Raw genomic sequence first — 16237 nt, forward strand, 5'->3', positions numbered from 1 at the left:
GACTTTCAATGGGTCCGTTGAAAACTCAGCTAAAGCACCGTTTGTCATCCACGTCCGTGATCCGTGGTTTCAGTCCGTCCAAAAAATATGACCTGTCCTATTTTTTTTTGCTGATAATGGTTTGCGGACCCATTGTTCTGTTAGGCCTCCTTCACACAAACTATACGGATTGTGTCAGGGTGTGTTCAGTTAAACTCGCACAATTTCGCAAGCAATTTCAGTCAGTTTTGTATGCAATTGCGTTCAGAGTTTAAGTTTTTTCCTCACGAGTGCAACCAGTTTTCACGTGCATTAAAAAAAACACACAAAGGCTTACGAAAAACCATCTCCTAGCAACCATCGGTAAAAAACGCATTGCATCCGGACTGCATCCAGGTTACATCTGGGTACAATGCGTTTTTCACTGAAGCTCCATTCACTTCTATGCGGCCAGAGCTGCGTGAAAAACGCAGAATATAGAACATGCTGCGATTCTCACGCAACGCAGAAAAAAAACACTCATGTGCACAGACCCATTGAGTATGAACCTTTACACACATAGGATATATTTATTAGGGAACTAAGCTTGTCTACATGTTAAGATTTTCTGCACATCCGCAGTTTTATTCTAACGTGTATAGGCGACATCCAGTCATATCGCAAAATAAAAGTTGCCACAGTTCAGTTTGCAGCACTCTACAACAGTCTATGGTTGTAGCGGGTATCAAATTATCAATACCCAATCGATACTTTCGTACTGGTATCGATTCGATACCGGGATTTGACATTTACCGATACTAGGCTGCGCTACGGAGCTGTTCTCCTCAGCAGCACAGTGGAGAAGTAGTCTCTCCCTACCTCCCCCTGTGCCGCTGCTGCCAAGAAGAAGAGAGAGGGGAGGAGGAGGGGAGGGACTGATGATAACTCACTCATGTTCCCTCAGCAACACAGGGGAGAAGGAAGCAATGCCTCCCTCCCCACTGTGCCGCTTCCACCAATGAGAGGAGAGAGGGGAAGAGGAGGGGAAGAGCTGTGGTCACTGCGCCACCAATGAAGATAACTCACTCATTAATTCAAATACAGGAGGTGGGTACTGGCTGCAGAATCACAGCCGGCTCCTAACCTCTATGAGAGGTGGCTGCGATCCGCGGCAGTTAACTTCCGCGGATCGCAGCGCCCTGTCATAGAGGTCGGGTGCCGACTATGTGATTCTCGTGCCTCCTGTATTTGTATTGAAAGGTTACTTATCTTCACTGGTGGCACAGTGCGCCCCCTCCCCCCGCAGTATTATAATCATTGGTGGCAGTGGCAACAGGGTCCCCCTCTTCAATGGTGGTGCAGTGGCAGCTTCTGATCAGAGCTCCAGCAGTGTAATCCTGGGGCTCCGATCGGTTACCATTGCAGCCAGGACGCTACTGAAGCCCTGGCTGCCATGGTAAGCTCCCTGCTGCTGTGTGTACTATGCACAGGGCAGCAGGGAGAGTGTGAAGTCCTATTCACCCTAATAGAGCTCTATTAGGGTGAATAGGACAAGGGATGAAAAGATCCCAGGTTCTAGCTCCTAAGGGGACTAATAGTTATTAAATAAAAAGTTAAAAAACAAACCCCAAAATATTAGCCACTTCCCATCTGGGCCATTTACCCCCTTCCTGGCCAGGCCTAATTTTGCAAATCTGACATATCTCACTTTATGTGGTAATAACTTTGGAACGCATTTACTTATCCAAGTCATTCAGAGATTGTTTTCTCGTGACACATTGTACTTCATAATGGTCATAAATTTGAGTCAATATATTTCACCTTTATTTATGAAAAAATTCCAAATTTACCAAAAATGTGGAAAAATTAGCAATTTTCTAAATTTTTATTTCTCTGCTTTTAAAACAGAAAGTGATACCTCATAAAATATTTATTACTTAACATTCCCCATATGTCTACTTTATGTTGGCATCATTTTGGAAATGTCATTTTATTTTTTTAGGACGTTAGAAGGCTTAGCAATTCTTTAAATTTTTAAGAAAATTGCCAAAACCCACTTTTTAAGGACCAGTTCAGGTCTGAAGTCACTTTGTGGGGCCTACATAGTGGATACCCCCATAAATGACCCCATTGTAGAAACTACACCCCTCAAGTTACTTAAAACCGATTTTACAAACTTTGTTAACCCTTTAGGCGTTCCACAAGAATTAAAGAAAAATGGAGATCAAATTTTTAAATTTTAACTTTTTGGCAGATTTTCTATTTTAATCCAATTTTTTATTTAACACATCGATGGTTAACAGCCAAACAAAACTCAATATTTATTACCCAGATTCTGCGGTTTACAGAAACACCCCACATGTGGTCATAAACTGCTGTATGGGCACACGGCAGGGGGCAGAAGAAAAGGAACTCCACATGGTTTTTAGATGCCATGTCCCATTTGAAGCCCCCCTGATGCACCCTTACAGTAGAAACTCCCAAAAAGTGACCTCATTTTAGAAACTAGGGGATAAGGTGCCAGTTTTATTGGTACTATTTTTGGGTAGATATGATTTTTTGGTCATTCATTATAACACTTTATGGGGCAAGGTGACAAAAAAATTGGATGCTTTAGAACAGTTTTTATTTATTTATTTTTACAGCCTTTACCTGAGGGGTTCGGTCAAGTGACTTTTATAGAGCAGATCGTTACGGATGTGGCGATACCTAATATGTATACTTTTTCTTATTTATTTAAGTTTTACACAATAATAACTTTTTTGAAACAAAAAAATTATGTTTTATGTTCTGAGAGCTATAGTTTTTTTTGTTTTTTTAGAGATTTTCTTATGTAGGGGCTCATTTTTTGCGGGATGAGGTGACGGTTTTATTGGTACAATTTTGTGGGACATACACCTTTTTTATCACTTGGTGTTGCACTTTTTGTGATGTAAGGTGACAAAAATGGCTTTTTTTGACAGTTATTTATATTTTTTTTTTAGGGCGTTTATCGGACTGGGTCGATCATGTGATATATTTACAGAGCCGACCATCACGGACGCGGCAATTACAAATATGTCTATTTTTTTTTTTTATTCCTTACTTTGGGGAATTTTTTTTTTTAACACTTTTCGTCCCCCATAAGGTCATACAAGACCTCTGGGGGACATTTACTTCACTTTTTTTTTTTTTCTTTCACTGTTGATTTCTCCTGTAACTGGGGCTGACATAGTAGCTCCAGTTACAGGAGAAATACACCCCCCCAGAGAGGCTGTACAGCGCAATACAGCGCTGTACAGCCTTAGTGCAGGGCTGATCGAGTTCTCTGAAAGACCTCACACAGCTCCTGCACTCTCCGGTCCCAGCGATCACATGACTGCCGGGCCGGAACAGGAAGCGCATAGCGCTTCCTGCTCTGCATACACAGCGCTCGGTGAGCGCTGTGTATACAGCGATCTAGAAGGCAGGGACACCTGGGCACAGTCTCTGCCTTCTCTAAGGGTTGCCCTGCTGTCACTGACAGCGGGCAACCCGATCAGCAGCTGCACGATTAGCATGCAGCTGCAGTTTCTAAATGGACGTTCTGGAACGTCCATTCAGAAATAGAGAACCACCTCCCGGACGTTTATAGTCTATGGGCGGACGGAAGGTTGTTAAAGGGGTTGTCCGAGTTATTTTTTTGTTCTATGCTCCTAACTAGGCAAATATAACAACTTTACAATTAACTCACTTTATCTCCAGTGGCTGGTTTCTCAGATTTATCTGCCCGGGAAACACGGTCTGTATGTCTTCCGGGTCTCCTGGACTGACCGCGGCTGTCAGTTTATATGACATACGTGACATTTTATACACATGTAGGCCAAAGTGAAAATAGTGGTACTACAGATAGATAGCTATCAGCTTATCAAACATTTCAGGAATGTTTTTTCCTAAAATATCCACAGGTCCATTTCCTGTACTTGATGTCTGGGACCTTTTTTTTTTCCAGTGGAAAAATGAAGCCGCCACTGGGAGTCTGATTGTGATAAACTGTAACCATCTGTGTACCATTTGCTAAAGTATAGTTTGATGGGGGACAGTAAAAATCATCTGCCTAGAGCTGGAATAGAAGCATCACAAGTGTTTCAAATAAAAATACAAATTGCAATAGGTACTGATTAGGGTTGAGCAAACCCAAACTGTAAAGTTCGTACCGAACTTTAGGATTTTTGGACCCCGGACATTTCCGTAAAAATTTGGGTTCGGTTTCGGTGTTCGGCGCTTTTTGAAAGGCTGCACAGCAGCCAATCAACAAGCGTCATACTACTTGCCCCAAGAGGCCATCACAGCCATGCCTACTAATTGCATGGCTGTGATTGGCCAGAGCAGCATGTGACCCAGGCTCTATATAAGCTTGAGTCACGTAGCGCTGCACGTCACTCTGCTGTTACAAGTGTAGGGAGAGGATACTGCTGGACTTGTGATTTCAGGGAGAGAATAGGAGAGAATCTAACTCAGCGATCTACCTAGAAATAGTTGTGTGGGTGCAGGGCACAATCGTTTTACCCTGCCCTGAGGCCATTGACCAAAAAAAAAAATTAACTTTTATAATTCTGTCAGTTAGGTGGGTGGCGGCGGCAGCCATTTTATGCATGCTCAGTGCACCAGCACTGCATCTGAGCTTTTGGGACATTGCAAATCACAATTTTTTTCGGGCAAAACTACAACATCTGGATTAGTCAGTGTGCAATTTAAGGTAGAAATACACCCAACATTTTCTGGGGTTTTAAAAACACACAATTTTTTTCAAAAAACTGTATTTTCCAGATCTGCAAGTGTTAAATTCAAGTTTAAAATATACAGCTTTCCTATTCTGTTACAAAAAAAAAAAGACTTTTTTGGCAATCTACAACATCTGTATTAGCCAGTGTGCAATTTAAGCTAGAAATACACCCATCATTTTCTGGGGTTTGAAAAACACATTTTTGACAACAAAAAAACACTATTTTCAGGCCTTGCAGCATCAGCACGTGTGAAATTACAGGCTTATATACTGCTGTCAAATTCAGTTGTTAAACAAACACTCGTTTGGGCACAAAAAATTTAGTTGGCAGCCTTTGATGCAGATGTCATTGTGAGATACACCCTTAATACATTTGGGTTACATTCAGAGATTTTAAATACCGCCATTTGGTGCACTAATATTGAATTCAGGCCTACGCTGGTTCAGGCCCTGTGAGATACACCCTCTACATACAGGGGTTTGAATCAGGGATTTGAAATACAGCCATTTTGTGCAAAGAAATATTGAATTCAGGCCTACACTGGTTCAGACCGTGTGAGATACTCCCTCTACATACAGGGATTTGAAATACAGCCATTTGAAATACAGCCATTTTGTGCAAAGATATATTTACTTCAGGCCTACACAGGTTCAGACCGTGTGAGATACCCCCTCTACATACAGGGGTTTAAATCAGCCATTAGAAATACAGCCATTTGAAATACAGCCATTTTGGGCAAATAAATATTAAATTTAGGCCTACACTGGTTCAGACCGTGTGAAATACACCCTTTACATACTGTCGTTCTATTGTACTATTAATTTAACACCCATTTAGGGCAAGATCCTAAATTTGAAAAATATGAGGAGAGCGTCAAATAAGGGACGTGGCCCAGGTCGTGGTTCTGCTGGTGGAGCTCCTGTTGCAGGGAGAGGACGTGGTCGATCTGTGCCAGCTACACGCACAAGTGAAACCCCTTCCTCAGGTGCGAGTAGGCGACAAAACCTGTAGCGGTATTTGGTCGGGCCTAATGCTGCTTTACGAATGGTGAGGCCTGAACAAGTACAGGCGATAGTAGATTGGGTTGCTGACAGTGGATCCAGTTCCTTCACATTGTCTCCCACCCAGTCTCCTGCTGAAAGACCACAGTTGGCACCTGCAGCCGATGTCCATCAGTCTTTCACCTCACCCCCTTGCAAATCAGACAAGCAGTCTGAGCCCCAAGTCATGCAGCAGTCTCTTCTGCTTTTTGATGACTCTGTTAGCAGGGTTTCCCAGGGCCATCCACCTACCCTGCCCCAGAAGTGGAAGAGATTGAGTGCACCAATGCCCAACCACTTATTTTTCAAGATGAGTACATGGGAGGACCATCGCAGCACGTCTCGGATGATGACGAAACACAGGTGCCAACTGCTGGGGCTTTCGAAAGTGTGCAGAACGACAAGGAAGTCAGGGGTGAAGACAGGGTGGAAGATGATGTGGAGGACTATGAGGTCCTCGACCCCACATGGAATCAAGGTCATGCGAGTGAACTATGTAGTTCGGAGGAAGAGGCGGTGGTTGCACAGAGCAAACAGCACAGCAGAGGGAGCAGGGTGCAAAAGCAGAGCGGCCGTCCTCTAGACAGTACGCCTCCTACTGCCCACCGCAGCAAGGGACTGAGTACACCAAAGCCAGCTCCAAGGAGTTCCCTGGCGTGGCAGTTCTTCAGACAATGTGCTGACGACAAGACACGAGTGGTTTGCACGCTGTGCAATCAGAGCCTGGAGCGAGGCATAAACGTTCTCAACCTGAGCACAACCTGCATGACCAGGCATTTAAGTGCAAAGCACGAGCTGCAGTGGAGTAGACACCTCAAAAACCAAGAAAGGTCTCTGGCTCCCCCTGCTTCCCCTTCTGCTGCAGTCTCGGCCTCTTCATCCACCTCTGGAGTGACAGTGCCACCTGCCACCCTACAAACAAACAGAGGATCTGCCAGCAACACCAACACCTGGGTCACCAAGCATCTCCACAATGTCCCACGGAATCGTTCAGCTCTCCATATCCCAAACGCTGGAGAGGAAGAGGAAGTACCCCCCTACCCACACGCGATCCCTAGCCCTGAATGCCAGCATTTCTAAATTACTTGCCTTTGAAATGCTGTCATTCCGTGGAGACTGATAATTTTAAAGGCATTATGGCGGTGGCTGTCTCACAACCAAGTAGGGGACAAAATCAGGTGTGCACTGCGCAGCGCCATCTGTGGCAAGGTGCACCTGACTACGGATACGTGGACCAGTAAGCACGGTCAGGGCCGTTATATCTCCATAATAGCACACTGGGTAAATGCAGTGGCGGCTGGGCCTGAGGCGGATAGCAGTTTGGTGCATGTCCTTCCACCACCGAGGATTGCAGGGCGCTTCAGTTTGCCTCCTGTTGCTTCCTCCTCCTACTCTGCTTCCTCATCCTCTACCAGCTCCTCATCTGGTCAGCGTAACACCTTCACCACCAAATTCAGCACAGCCAGGGGTAAACGACAGCAGGCAGTTTTAAAACGTATCTGTTTGGGGGACAAACCCCACACCGCGCAGGAGCTGTGGACGGGCCTTGAACAACAGACCGATGAGTGGTTTGTGGCAGTCAGCCTTAAGCCCGGCATGGTGGTGTGAGATAATGGGCGAAATCTCGTAGCAGCTCTGGGACTAGCCGGTTTGACGCACATCCCTTGCCTGGCGCATGTGCTGAATTAGGTGGTGCAGAGATTCCTTAAAAATTACCAAGATATGTCAAAGCTGCTGCATAAAGTACGGGCCGTCTGTGCGCGCTTTCGGTGTTCTCACCCTTCTGCTGCTCGCCTGTCAGCGTAACTTCGGCCTTCCCGCTCACCGCCTCATATGAGACGTGCCCACAAGGTGGAACTCCACCTTGCACATGCTGGCCAGACTGTGCAAGCGGCAGCAGGCGATAGTGGAGTTTCAGCTGCAGCACGCACGGGTGAGTTGCTCGGCGGAACAGCACCACTTCACCACCAATGACTGGGCCTCCATGTGAGACCTGTCTTCCTTGTTGCGCTGTTTCGAGTACTCCACCAACATGGCCAGTGCCGATAACGCCATTCTCAGCGTTACAGGCGCAGTGGAGATGTCTGAGCAGGGAAGCGGTCAGACATTCACTGCGCATGCGCCGAATACAGGCGCTCACAGGGAGGATCGCATTCAGGAGGAGATGGGCGGGCTGGAGGGACGCGCTGGGCGGTGGCAGTTTGTGAAGGTAGACCGAGCCTCTAGGTGCTAATGACGCCCCCATAGCACCTAGAGGCTCATTAGCATATTAATAAAAGTTCTTTTTTTAGCGAAATGGCTGCCCCAAAAGCAATTATATTAGGATGGTTTGGTAGAGCAGACACTAGCGGATCGCTAGTGTCTGAAAGCTAATTATGTGAAAACGAAGTGGTAGAAACCCTTTAATTCCCTCACTGGAGCGTGATCGTAAGATGCGCGAGTACAAGCGCACGCTGGTAGAAGCTCTGCTGGTGGCATTCCCACCTGACAGCGGGGGCACAGTGGAAGCACAAGGCGAAGGCATTGGACAAGGAAGAGGTTGCCAACACAGCTGGGGCACCGCCAGCACCTTAGAAGGCAGGGTTAGCATGGCCGACATGTGGAAAAGCTTTGTCAGCACGCCACAACAACCAGCAACACCAGCTGATATGGAACATCTTAGCAGGAGGCAGCATTTCACCAACATGGTGGAGCAGTATGTGTGCACACGCCTACATGTACTGAATGACGGGTGTGCCCCCTTCAACTTCTGGGTCTCCAAATTGGGCACATGGCCTGAGTTTGCCCTTTACGTCTTGGAGGGGCTGGCCTGCCCTGCAGCCAGTGTATTATCTGAACGTGTGTTTAGCACGGCAGGGGGCATCATCACAGACAAGCGCAGCCGCCTGTCCACAGCCAATGTGGACAAGCTCATGTTCATTAAAATGAACCAGGCATGGATCCCACAGGACTTGTCCGTACCTTGTGCAGAATAGACATGTATACCGGCACTAAGCAGCCATTGTTATACTGCAGCGCAATTGCTCAGGTTTGTATTTTGGATATTTCACACTCTTTTGGAGTGTACCTTAATTTTACAAAATTAAATTAAAACCAAAAACCTGTGTTGGCTATCTCGTCCTCCTCCACCGCTGCTTCCAGATACTCCGCTACATCCACCGCCTCCTCAAACTCCTACTCGATATGGAACTCCAACTCATAAATCCATATTTTTTTTTTGTACGTGTTTTATTTTATATCATTTCACTACTTTGTCATTTACATTTTAGGGTGAAATTCACCAATTTTGGTGTGTATAGTACCACTGCTATACCTATTGGAACGGTAAAAAAAAAAAAAAAAAAAAAAATTCAAAAAATTGTCAGTTACATTTTCTGGCGAAATAAACAAATTTTTGGGTGTATAGTACCCCTGCTTTACCTAGTAGACAGGTTAAAAAAAATAAAAAAAATTGTCAGTTACAAATTCTGGTGAAATTCACCAATTTTTGGGTGTGATGCACCACTCCCATACCTAGTAGACCGAAAAAAAAATAATAATTGTCAGTTACATTTTTTTGTGAAATTCACAAATTTTTGGGTGTAATATACCCCTCCTCTACCTAGTTGACAGCTTAATCAATTTCAATAATTTTTCTGTTACATTCTTGGGTTGACATTATACAATTTTAGACGTGAATAAACACCTGCTCTGCATAGGTGACAGGGAATAAAATGTAATAAATTATTTAGTAATTAATGCGCACCACATCCTTTCATTCAATGCTTAAAACTTTGAAAACACACTTTTATGCTTTAATAATTTCTCCCATATTTCAACTCTAATTTTACATTTGAAAAAATGAATCCTCCCTTGGATGTGGTCTCTCTTTCTCACGTTCCCTCTCTGGCCTGGAACCCTGATTCCCCGCCACCCGTGAACACCATGGTAGGCGCATAAAAGAACATCGAAAGTTGATAGAGCAGATATCAAATTGGATCGTGAACATCACGGGGACGTGCGACATGGTGGGGCAGTAAGTGTGCACACGCCTACACGAACTGACTGACAGGGGTCAGCCCCTGCAACTTCTGGGTCTCCAAATTGGGCATATGACCTGAGCTTGCCCTTTACCCCTTGGAGGTGCTGGCCTGCCCTGCAGCCAGTGTATTGTCTAAACGTGTGTTTAGCATGACTGGAGGGGGTTATCACAGGTTATATTTCCCAATGTTTTGGGGTGTACCCCAATTTTAAAAATAAAATTTTAAACCAAAAACCATTGTAGGCTACCTACTCCTCCACCACCACTTCCACCTACACCGCCACATCCACCGCCTCCTCAACCTCCTACTCCATATGGACCTGGTCCTCCTAGATCAAAATTATTATTTTTTATTTTTACGTATTTTATGTTATTTAAAGTCATTTCCCTATCCACATTTGTTTGCAGAGAACTTGCCATGCTCTAAACCACATTTTGACGCCATTTGCAGCCCTCTAGCCCTTTCCATGACATTTTTTACAGCCATTTTAGTGCTCAAAAGTTCGGGTCCCCATTGACTTCAACGGGGTTCGGGTTCGGGTCAAGTTCGGGTCCCGAACTCTAACTTTTTTTCGAAGTTCGGCCGAACCCCAACATCCAGGTGTCCGCTCAACTCTAGTTCTGATACTTATAGTTAATACAAAAAAGGAGCAGAACTGGTCTGAAAAAGCACAATTATTTGTACTGGAATGCAATTAGCTTTATGGTATACATGCATCATTAAGGGGCAGTCAAAGAAAAAAAAATTTGAAAAAAGCTAAATCGGGGTCATTTTATTATGACCCCCTATGCTAGAAACTGGCGTAAAAAGGTGCATAGCCCTGGTTTGAGACCTTTTCTTTACAGCCATGAGCCTAAATTCTAAGTTTTACACCACCTCGCCACTGGGGAGTTGTGGGGGCAAAACAGGGCCATCTGCCCTGGAAAATTCACTATTATTTAGGCCAGATTTCTGATGCAAATGTAGACGGTCAAAGGCTGGAGTAGATTTCAATCTAGGCACAAGGACCGCCGGAGGACGCGCCTAATTTATGAAGAGGTCTGCACCTCGTCATAAATTAAGCACATCTTCTGGCAACACAAGGGATACCAAATTTATCATTGATAAATGACCCCCCCACCCCAAAGTATATAATTGGCACCCCGACTGGGAAGATTCACTCTGTGTGAAGGAGAATGTCTCCGTAAGTACTAACAGGATCCAGTCATTTAAGGGTTAAAGAAACAGATTGCTCGTACTGCGATCATGTATTAAGACTGAAGAATGCCAATCATTAACCAATTCTTTTTAGAATGGTATTTGGTCAGCAGGGCAGCCTACATCGGCTTTCCGGTTACTGAAGCATGCTCTAGGCTGCTGCACCGGGCAAATGCCTGCATTAATAATTAGCACTGTATATTTCACAAGTATACCAGCTTTGAAGAATAGAACATTTTGTTCTTTGTGAGAGACTGAGAACCCTAGCTGCCATCTAATAACGTAGGAAGTAACGCACAGCTAAAAGAATATGCCGACACAGCTAGACGCAAGGACTAGAATACAAACAAAATATTACCAGAGCAACAAAAGTCGAGGAACTTAACCTCCCAAAGAACAGAGCTCAACTTCATTTGTGCATATCACCCCAGGCAATGTCTCGAATCTGTTCCCCAAATTCTTTTCTTTTTTTTTTTTTTTAAAGGGGTCTTTGTTTTCTAGTCAACAATGTCAAAGCGTCTGGCAAAGTTACCTTTTCAATATCTGCAAGAGATGACAGGGACTTGGTCTGTAGCACCTCAGGTGCGGTGAAAGCGCGCAGGTCCTGATTTGAAACATTTTCATCTGTGAAGGTTATGCTTCCGGAGGGCAGCAGCAGCAGAGACCAGGGGGAGATAATGAAGCTAAGACTTGTAGGGTCCGCTACACAGAAGAAAAAAAATAATAAAATAGCGTTAATAAAATAATTCATTACATGAAGTAAAGGACAAAGAAGGATGAATTATAAAAATAAAATAAAAATCAATGCTAGTTTAGGCTAAATATATATTATAAACATACTATTCCATGCATATTGGATGGTCGGCCAATCCCTCTGTCAATAGGTTCAGCCAACTTTTATCTGATGAGTACGGTCAGCTTTAAACATAAGAAAGTTGTCAACAGGGGCATAGCTATAGGGGGTGCAGAGGTAGCAGTTGCTATCGGGCCCAGGAGCCCGAGGGGGCCCAAAGACCCTTGTGGTGCATAAGAAGACACTAATATTATAGAAAGTGCATTCAGGTCAAGTTACAACTCTGGCTGGAGGGAAGGAGTTAGGTCAAGAATTTTGTCATGGGGGGGGAGGAGATGCAGTTTCAATTTTTGCCCCAGGCAGCACAAAGGCTATGTGCTTCCCTGCCCCTGGCCACAAAGCATTGAGGGAAGAGGGGGCCCAAGCTGAACTCTTGCACTAGAGCCTATGAGCCTTTAGCTATGTAGCTACATCCCTGGTTGTCAACAATTATCCCCCTCACCTTCCCCATGAACATTTCCCATTTGTGTTGGTAGAAAAGGACAGGATACTGCCAAACTGGTCTGACAGCACTTATGTCCTCGTAGAACAAACAACCGGCAAGACCTTTTGCACCCCATTGAAGTGGTTTTCCAGGGAGAATTATGAATGAAATCAGAAGTAGTTAAAAAAAAATTATTCATGATTCCCCTCCACCAATCACCTGCTGCTGCTGCAGTCCCTGATTATCTTTATTGTCAGGTCCTGTCTCAATATACCAGAAATGCCAGCAAAGGCCTGGGCATCTAATCACTGGCTGTAGAGGATAAGCTGATCAGGTCTTCTTGGCATTTTTGGTGTTGAGCCTGGACCAGGAGGTGAAGAGCAGCGATGACAACAGCAGTGTTGGAAGGACAGCAGCAAGAGATCAGTAGATGTAATGATATATTTTTATTTTTTTTTATTTTTTTTACTGTTAGCGTGCCTCCACCCTACAGATTAAAATGCATATGGCCAGTCCCAGGATGCCAGTCAGAACACTGGGTGTATTAAAGAAAAATGTAAGGTTTAATGTGGTGAAAAAGGATGTGGATTATAGGAGCCTTAGATCATACTCACGTGTGGTGTATTTCTGGCGGTACACTGTTCTTGCACAGTATAATAACAGGGAAGCAGAAATCTTGAAATCTATGGTTTATCCTACAGCTGCCCATACACGTTTGATAGTAGTTGGCGGAACAAGTTATTCCTCCTGAATTTTCGATGTATGTTTAGCAGAGCATGCATGCGTTTTCCACGGGGAGTGCGTAAAAAGAAGCTGCCAGGACCAAAGCTTCAGATGAGCTGAAATTTAACGTGCCAGGTCCATCTTTTCCCTGATGGCAGATTTCCGTACATCTCCATACACAATGGAAAGTCTACCAGTCCTGCCAAAATCCAGGAGTTCAACCAATTTCCATCTAATGTGGAAAGCACTTAACCAAAGATGGAACTGAAGTATTTAAAGGCTAGAAGAAGCAATATTGAACATCGGCTTGAGAAATTGTAAGCTCTTGTTTTCCTCATTTCCGCTAATTTATAACACTTAAATGGATATACATTTTGCCTGGTTATGTATGTGACTTATGAAAGCAGCCACAGATGGGAACAAACTACTACATACTTCCTATATTATATTAAACACTTAGGGCTCTTTCACACGAGCGGATCCCTTGTGTGGAATCTGCTGCGTGAAAGAGAGCCAAGCCCTGCTCCGGACAGCAGACACACGGAGCATTAACATGATTGATAATGCTCCGTGCCTCTCTGTGACCTTTTTACTACAAAATCACAGGGAGATAAAGTTGTCACAGTGATTTTGTAGTAAAAGGTCACAGAGAGGCACGGAGCATTATCAGTCATGTTAATGCTCCGTGTATCTGCTGTCTGGAGCGAGGCTTGGCTCTTTTTCACGCAGCGGATTACCCGCACAGCATCTGCTCGTGTGAAAGAGCCCTTAGGGGCACATTTATTAAGACTGGTGTTTTAGACCCCAGTCTTAAAGGGGTTTTACCATTACATACAATGGGGGCATATCGCTAGGGTATGCCCCATTGTCTGATAGGTGTGGGTCCCAGAGGTGGGACCTACACCTACAACAAGAACGGAGTAGGGAAATGAATGGAGGGCGCACTGCGAATGCGCAGCCGGCCTTTATTTGTTTCAATGGGGCCGCCGCAGCGATCATAATTAGATCTACAGGCTGAATATTCACATACAGGCTGTTAATATGTGATAAATAAATGATGGAAGTCTTGTTTTAATTCAGTAATGAATGCAAGTTTGGCATCACGGACTGGAATAATTTCTAAAATTATACTGTGTATTTGGATGTGTGTGGTTTGCCTCATCTGCAGAGTTGTTTTTCATCTTAATTCAACCATGATGCAGCACTATTTCTGTCAACTTCTTGGGGCATATAAATAACTTTTGTGCTAATCTAATCGTCAACATATTTGATTGTCAGCTTCTTCCTATGAGGCAATACTGTTTCTGGTTGTTGAAAATTTCTAAAATGCAGGACTGAAAATATACATTCAATGAATTCCTGCCAAATTTAATGGTGTAGAGTCGTAGACAGACTCCCATCAGCAGATAAGACTACTACAGGTGCTACTTGGAGAGGTCAGGCAATATGAATCTTTTTTAGGTATCAAGCGTGATGCTAATGTCTGTAAAGTGCTGCGGAAATATGAAAGCGCTATATAAGTAATTCAAGTAAATAGAAAACAAAAAGTTCAACGCTAGTAGAGGTTTCCACCTGGTACTGGGATCGGTTCAGACTTACTGTCAAAACTTTTACCCTGACATTGGGTAAAAGAGATGGGGCATCTTGTATTTTAAAGGAGTTGCCGGAGTTAAATAAAAACTAAAATAATAAAAGGAAAGATGCTTACCCTTTTTCTCTCCTGCTTCTTCCTGTACTATGCTTTGGTCCACTACGCCGGTGGCGTCATCTTCCTGGCTGCAGCGATTACATTTTGAGCACATAGATCATTGGGGAAAACAAACACCAGTGGAGAGGACTAGAGCACAGCATGGGAAGAAGCAGGGGAAAAAAGAAGTATCAAATCCTTCTGTTATTTCAGACCATTTACAGTGGCTGCCCAAGTTTGCATTTAACTTGGACAACCCCTTTTAACATGGCAGATCCTTTGTTCCCATGGGATATAAACGTGATCCATAGGGGGTCAGATCAAGCTTTATTGCAGCTCCCAATTGCACACATATTTATGGTTGGGTTATTATGAAGAGCTGTTGACTAAGGGTACTTTCACACTTACAACAGAGTGATCCGGCAAGCAGTTCCGTCGCCGAAACTGCCTGCCGGATCAGGCAATCTGCATGCAACCGGACAGCATTTGTAGACTGATCTGGATGCAGGTCCGTCTCACAAATGCATTGCAAGAACGGATCCGTCTGTCCGTTTGTCATACAGACAAACGGATCCGTTTTAATTATTTTTTCTAATTTTTTTGGTCTGCGCAAAAGGATGGATTCAGCACTAATACATTTCTATGGAAAAAAATGTCGAATCTGGCATTCAGGCAAGCGTTCTGTTTTTTTGGTCGGAGATCAAACCATAGCATGCTGCGGTATTATCTCCGTCCTGATCAGTCAAAAAGACTGAACTGAAGACATCCTGATGCATCCTGAACGGATTGCTCTCCATCCAGAATGCATAGGGATAAAACTGATCAGTTCTTTTCCGGTATTGAGCCCCTAGGACGGAACTATATGCCAGAAAAGAAAAACGCTAGTGTGAAAGTACCCTAAATGAGCATTCAGATGACGGTTATCACATTACTATTACTAACTTTGTTCTTGGAATGGGTAAATGTTAAAGGGGCTATCCCACAAATGATTTAAAAAAATAAAATTTGAAAATCACACATCGTACATGACAATGTCTTTCTAATAAAACTAAAACCAGCCCTGTATCTCACATGGATCCATAACTTTCGTATTTCATTTCTCCAAATGCGCTGCTAGATTTATTTCAAGCTGGCAGCTTAAGAGGTGTGTCTTTTCTGCTGTAGCTCTCTCCCTGTAATGGTCATAACTTTTAAGAGACAGGGCTGGTCGCAGTTGAAGATTGGAACTAAGCATGTGTGTCCACCTTAGCTAAGTGGAGAGAGAAATAAGGAAAACAACAAAAAGGCGGTGGAGCTGTACCGATAAGTACAGCTGATGTGATGAGGTGGTCTGCTGTCGGTATAGTACTAGCAAAAGATTTCCCCTGACTTCCGGTTCCGGTGCAGACATGAGAGGAAGCACGCCCTAGGAGCTCCGCAACCCGAGGCACCAAAAACCATAAAATCCCCTGCAAACAGGTCATTCACAAGCGGTGCATGGTCTGGTATAACCACATACAGCAAGCCTACTGGTCTATGGACCGTTTTGTCATATCAATGGGGAGCAAATCGGAAAAAAACGCAGCAAAGCCTGGAAAGGTGCCAGCAG

General features: G+C 44.2%; 1 protein-coding gene across 8 annotated transcripts in view; it reads right to left on the reverse strand.

Annotated features, from left to right (window-relative positions):
* The window catches only part of PTPN13 (protein tyrosine phosphatase non-receptor type 13), a 266849-nt gene that overhangs the window by 161768 nt on the left and 88844 nt on the right, over positions 1–16237 (reverse strand). For all 8 annotated transcript variants that reach the window (XM_040417981.1, XM_040417980.1, XM_040417978.1 and 5 more), the window contains exon 3: positions 11495–11664. In XM_040417981.1, coding sequence (XP_040273915.1) covers positions 11495–11664 — 170 coding nt within the window. The remainder of the gene's footprint in view (positions 1–11494; positions 11665–16237) is intronic.

Source organism: Bufo bufo, chromosome 2 (genome assembly GCF_905171765.1).
Source record: "Bufo bufo chromosome 2, aBufBuf1.1, whole genome shotgun sequence".
NCBI classification, from domain to species: Eukaryota; Metazoa; Chordata; class Amphibia; order Anura; family Bufonidae; genus Bufo; species Bufo bufo.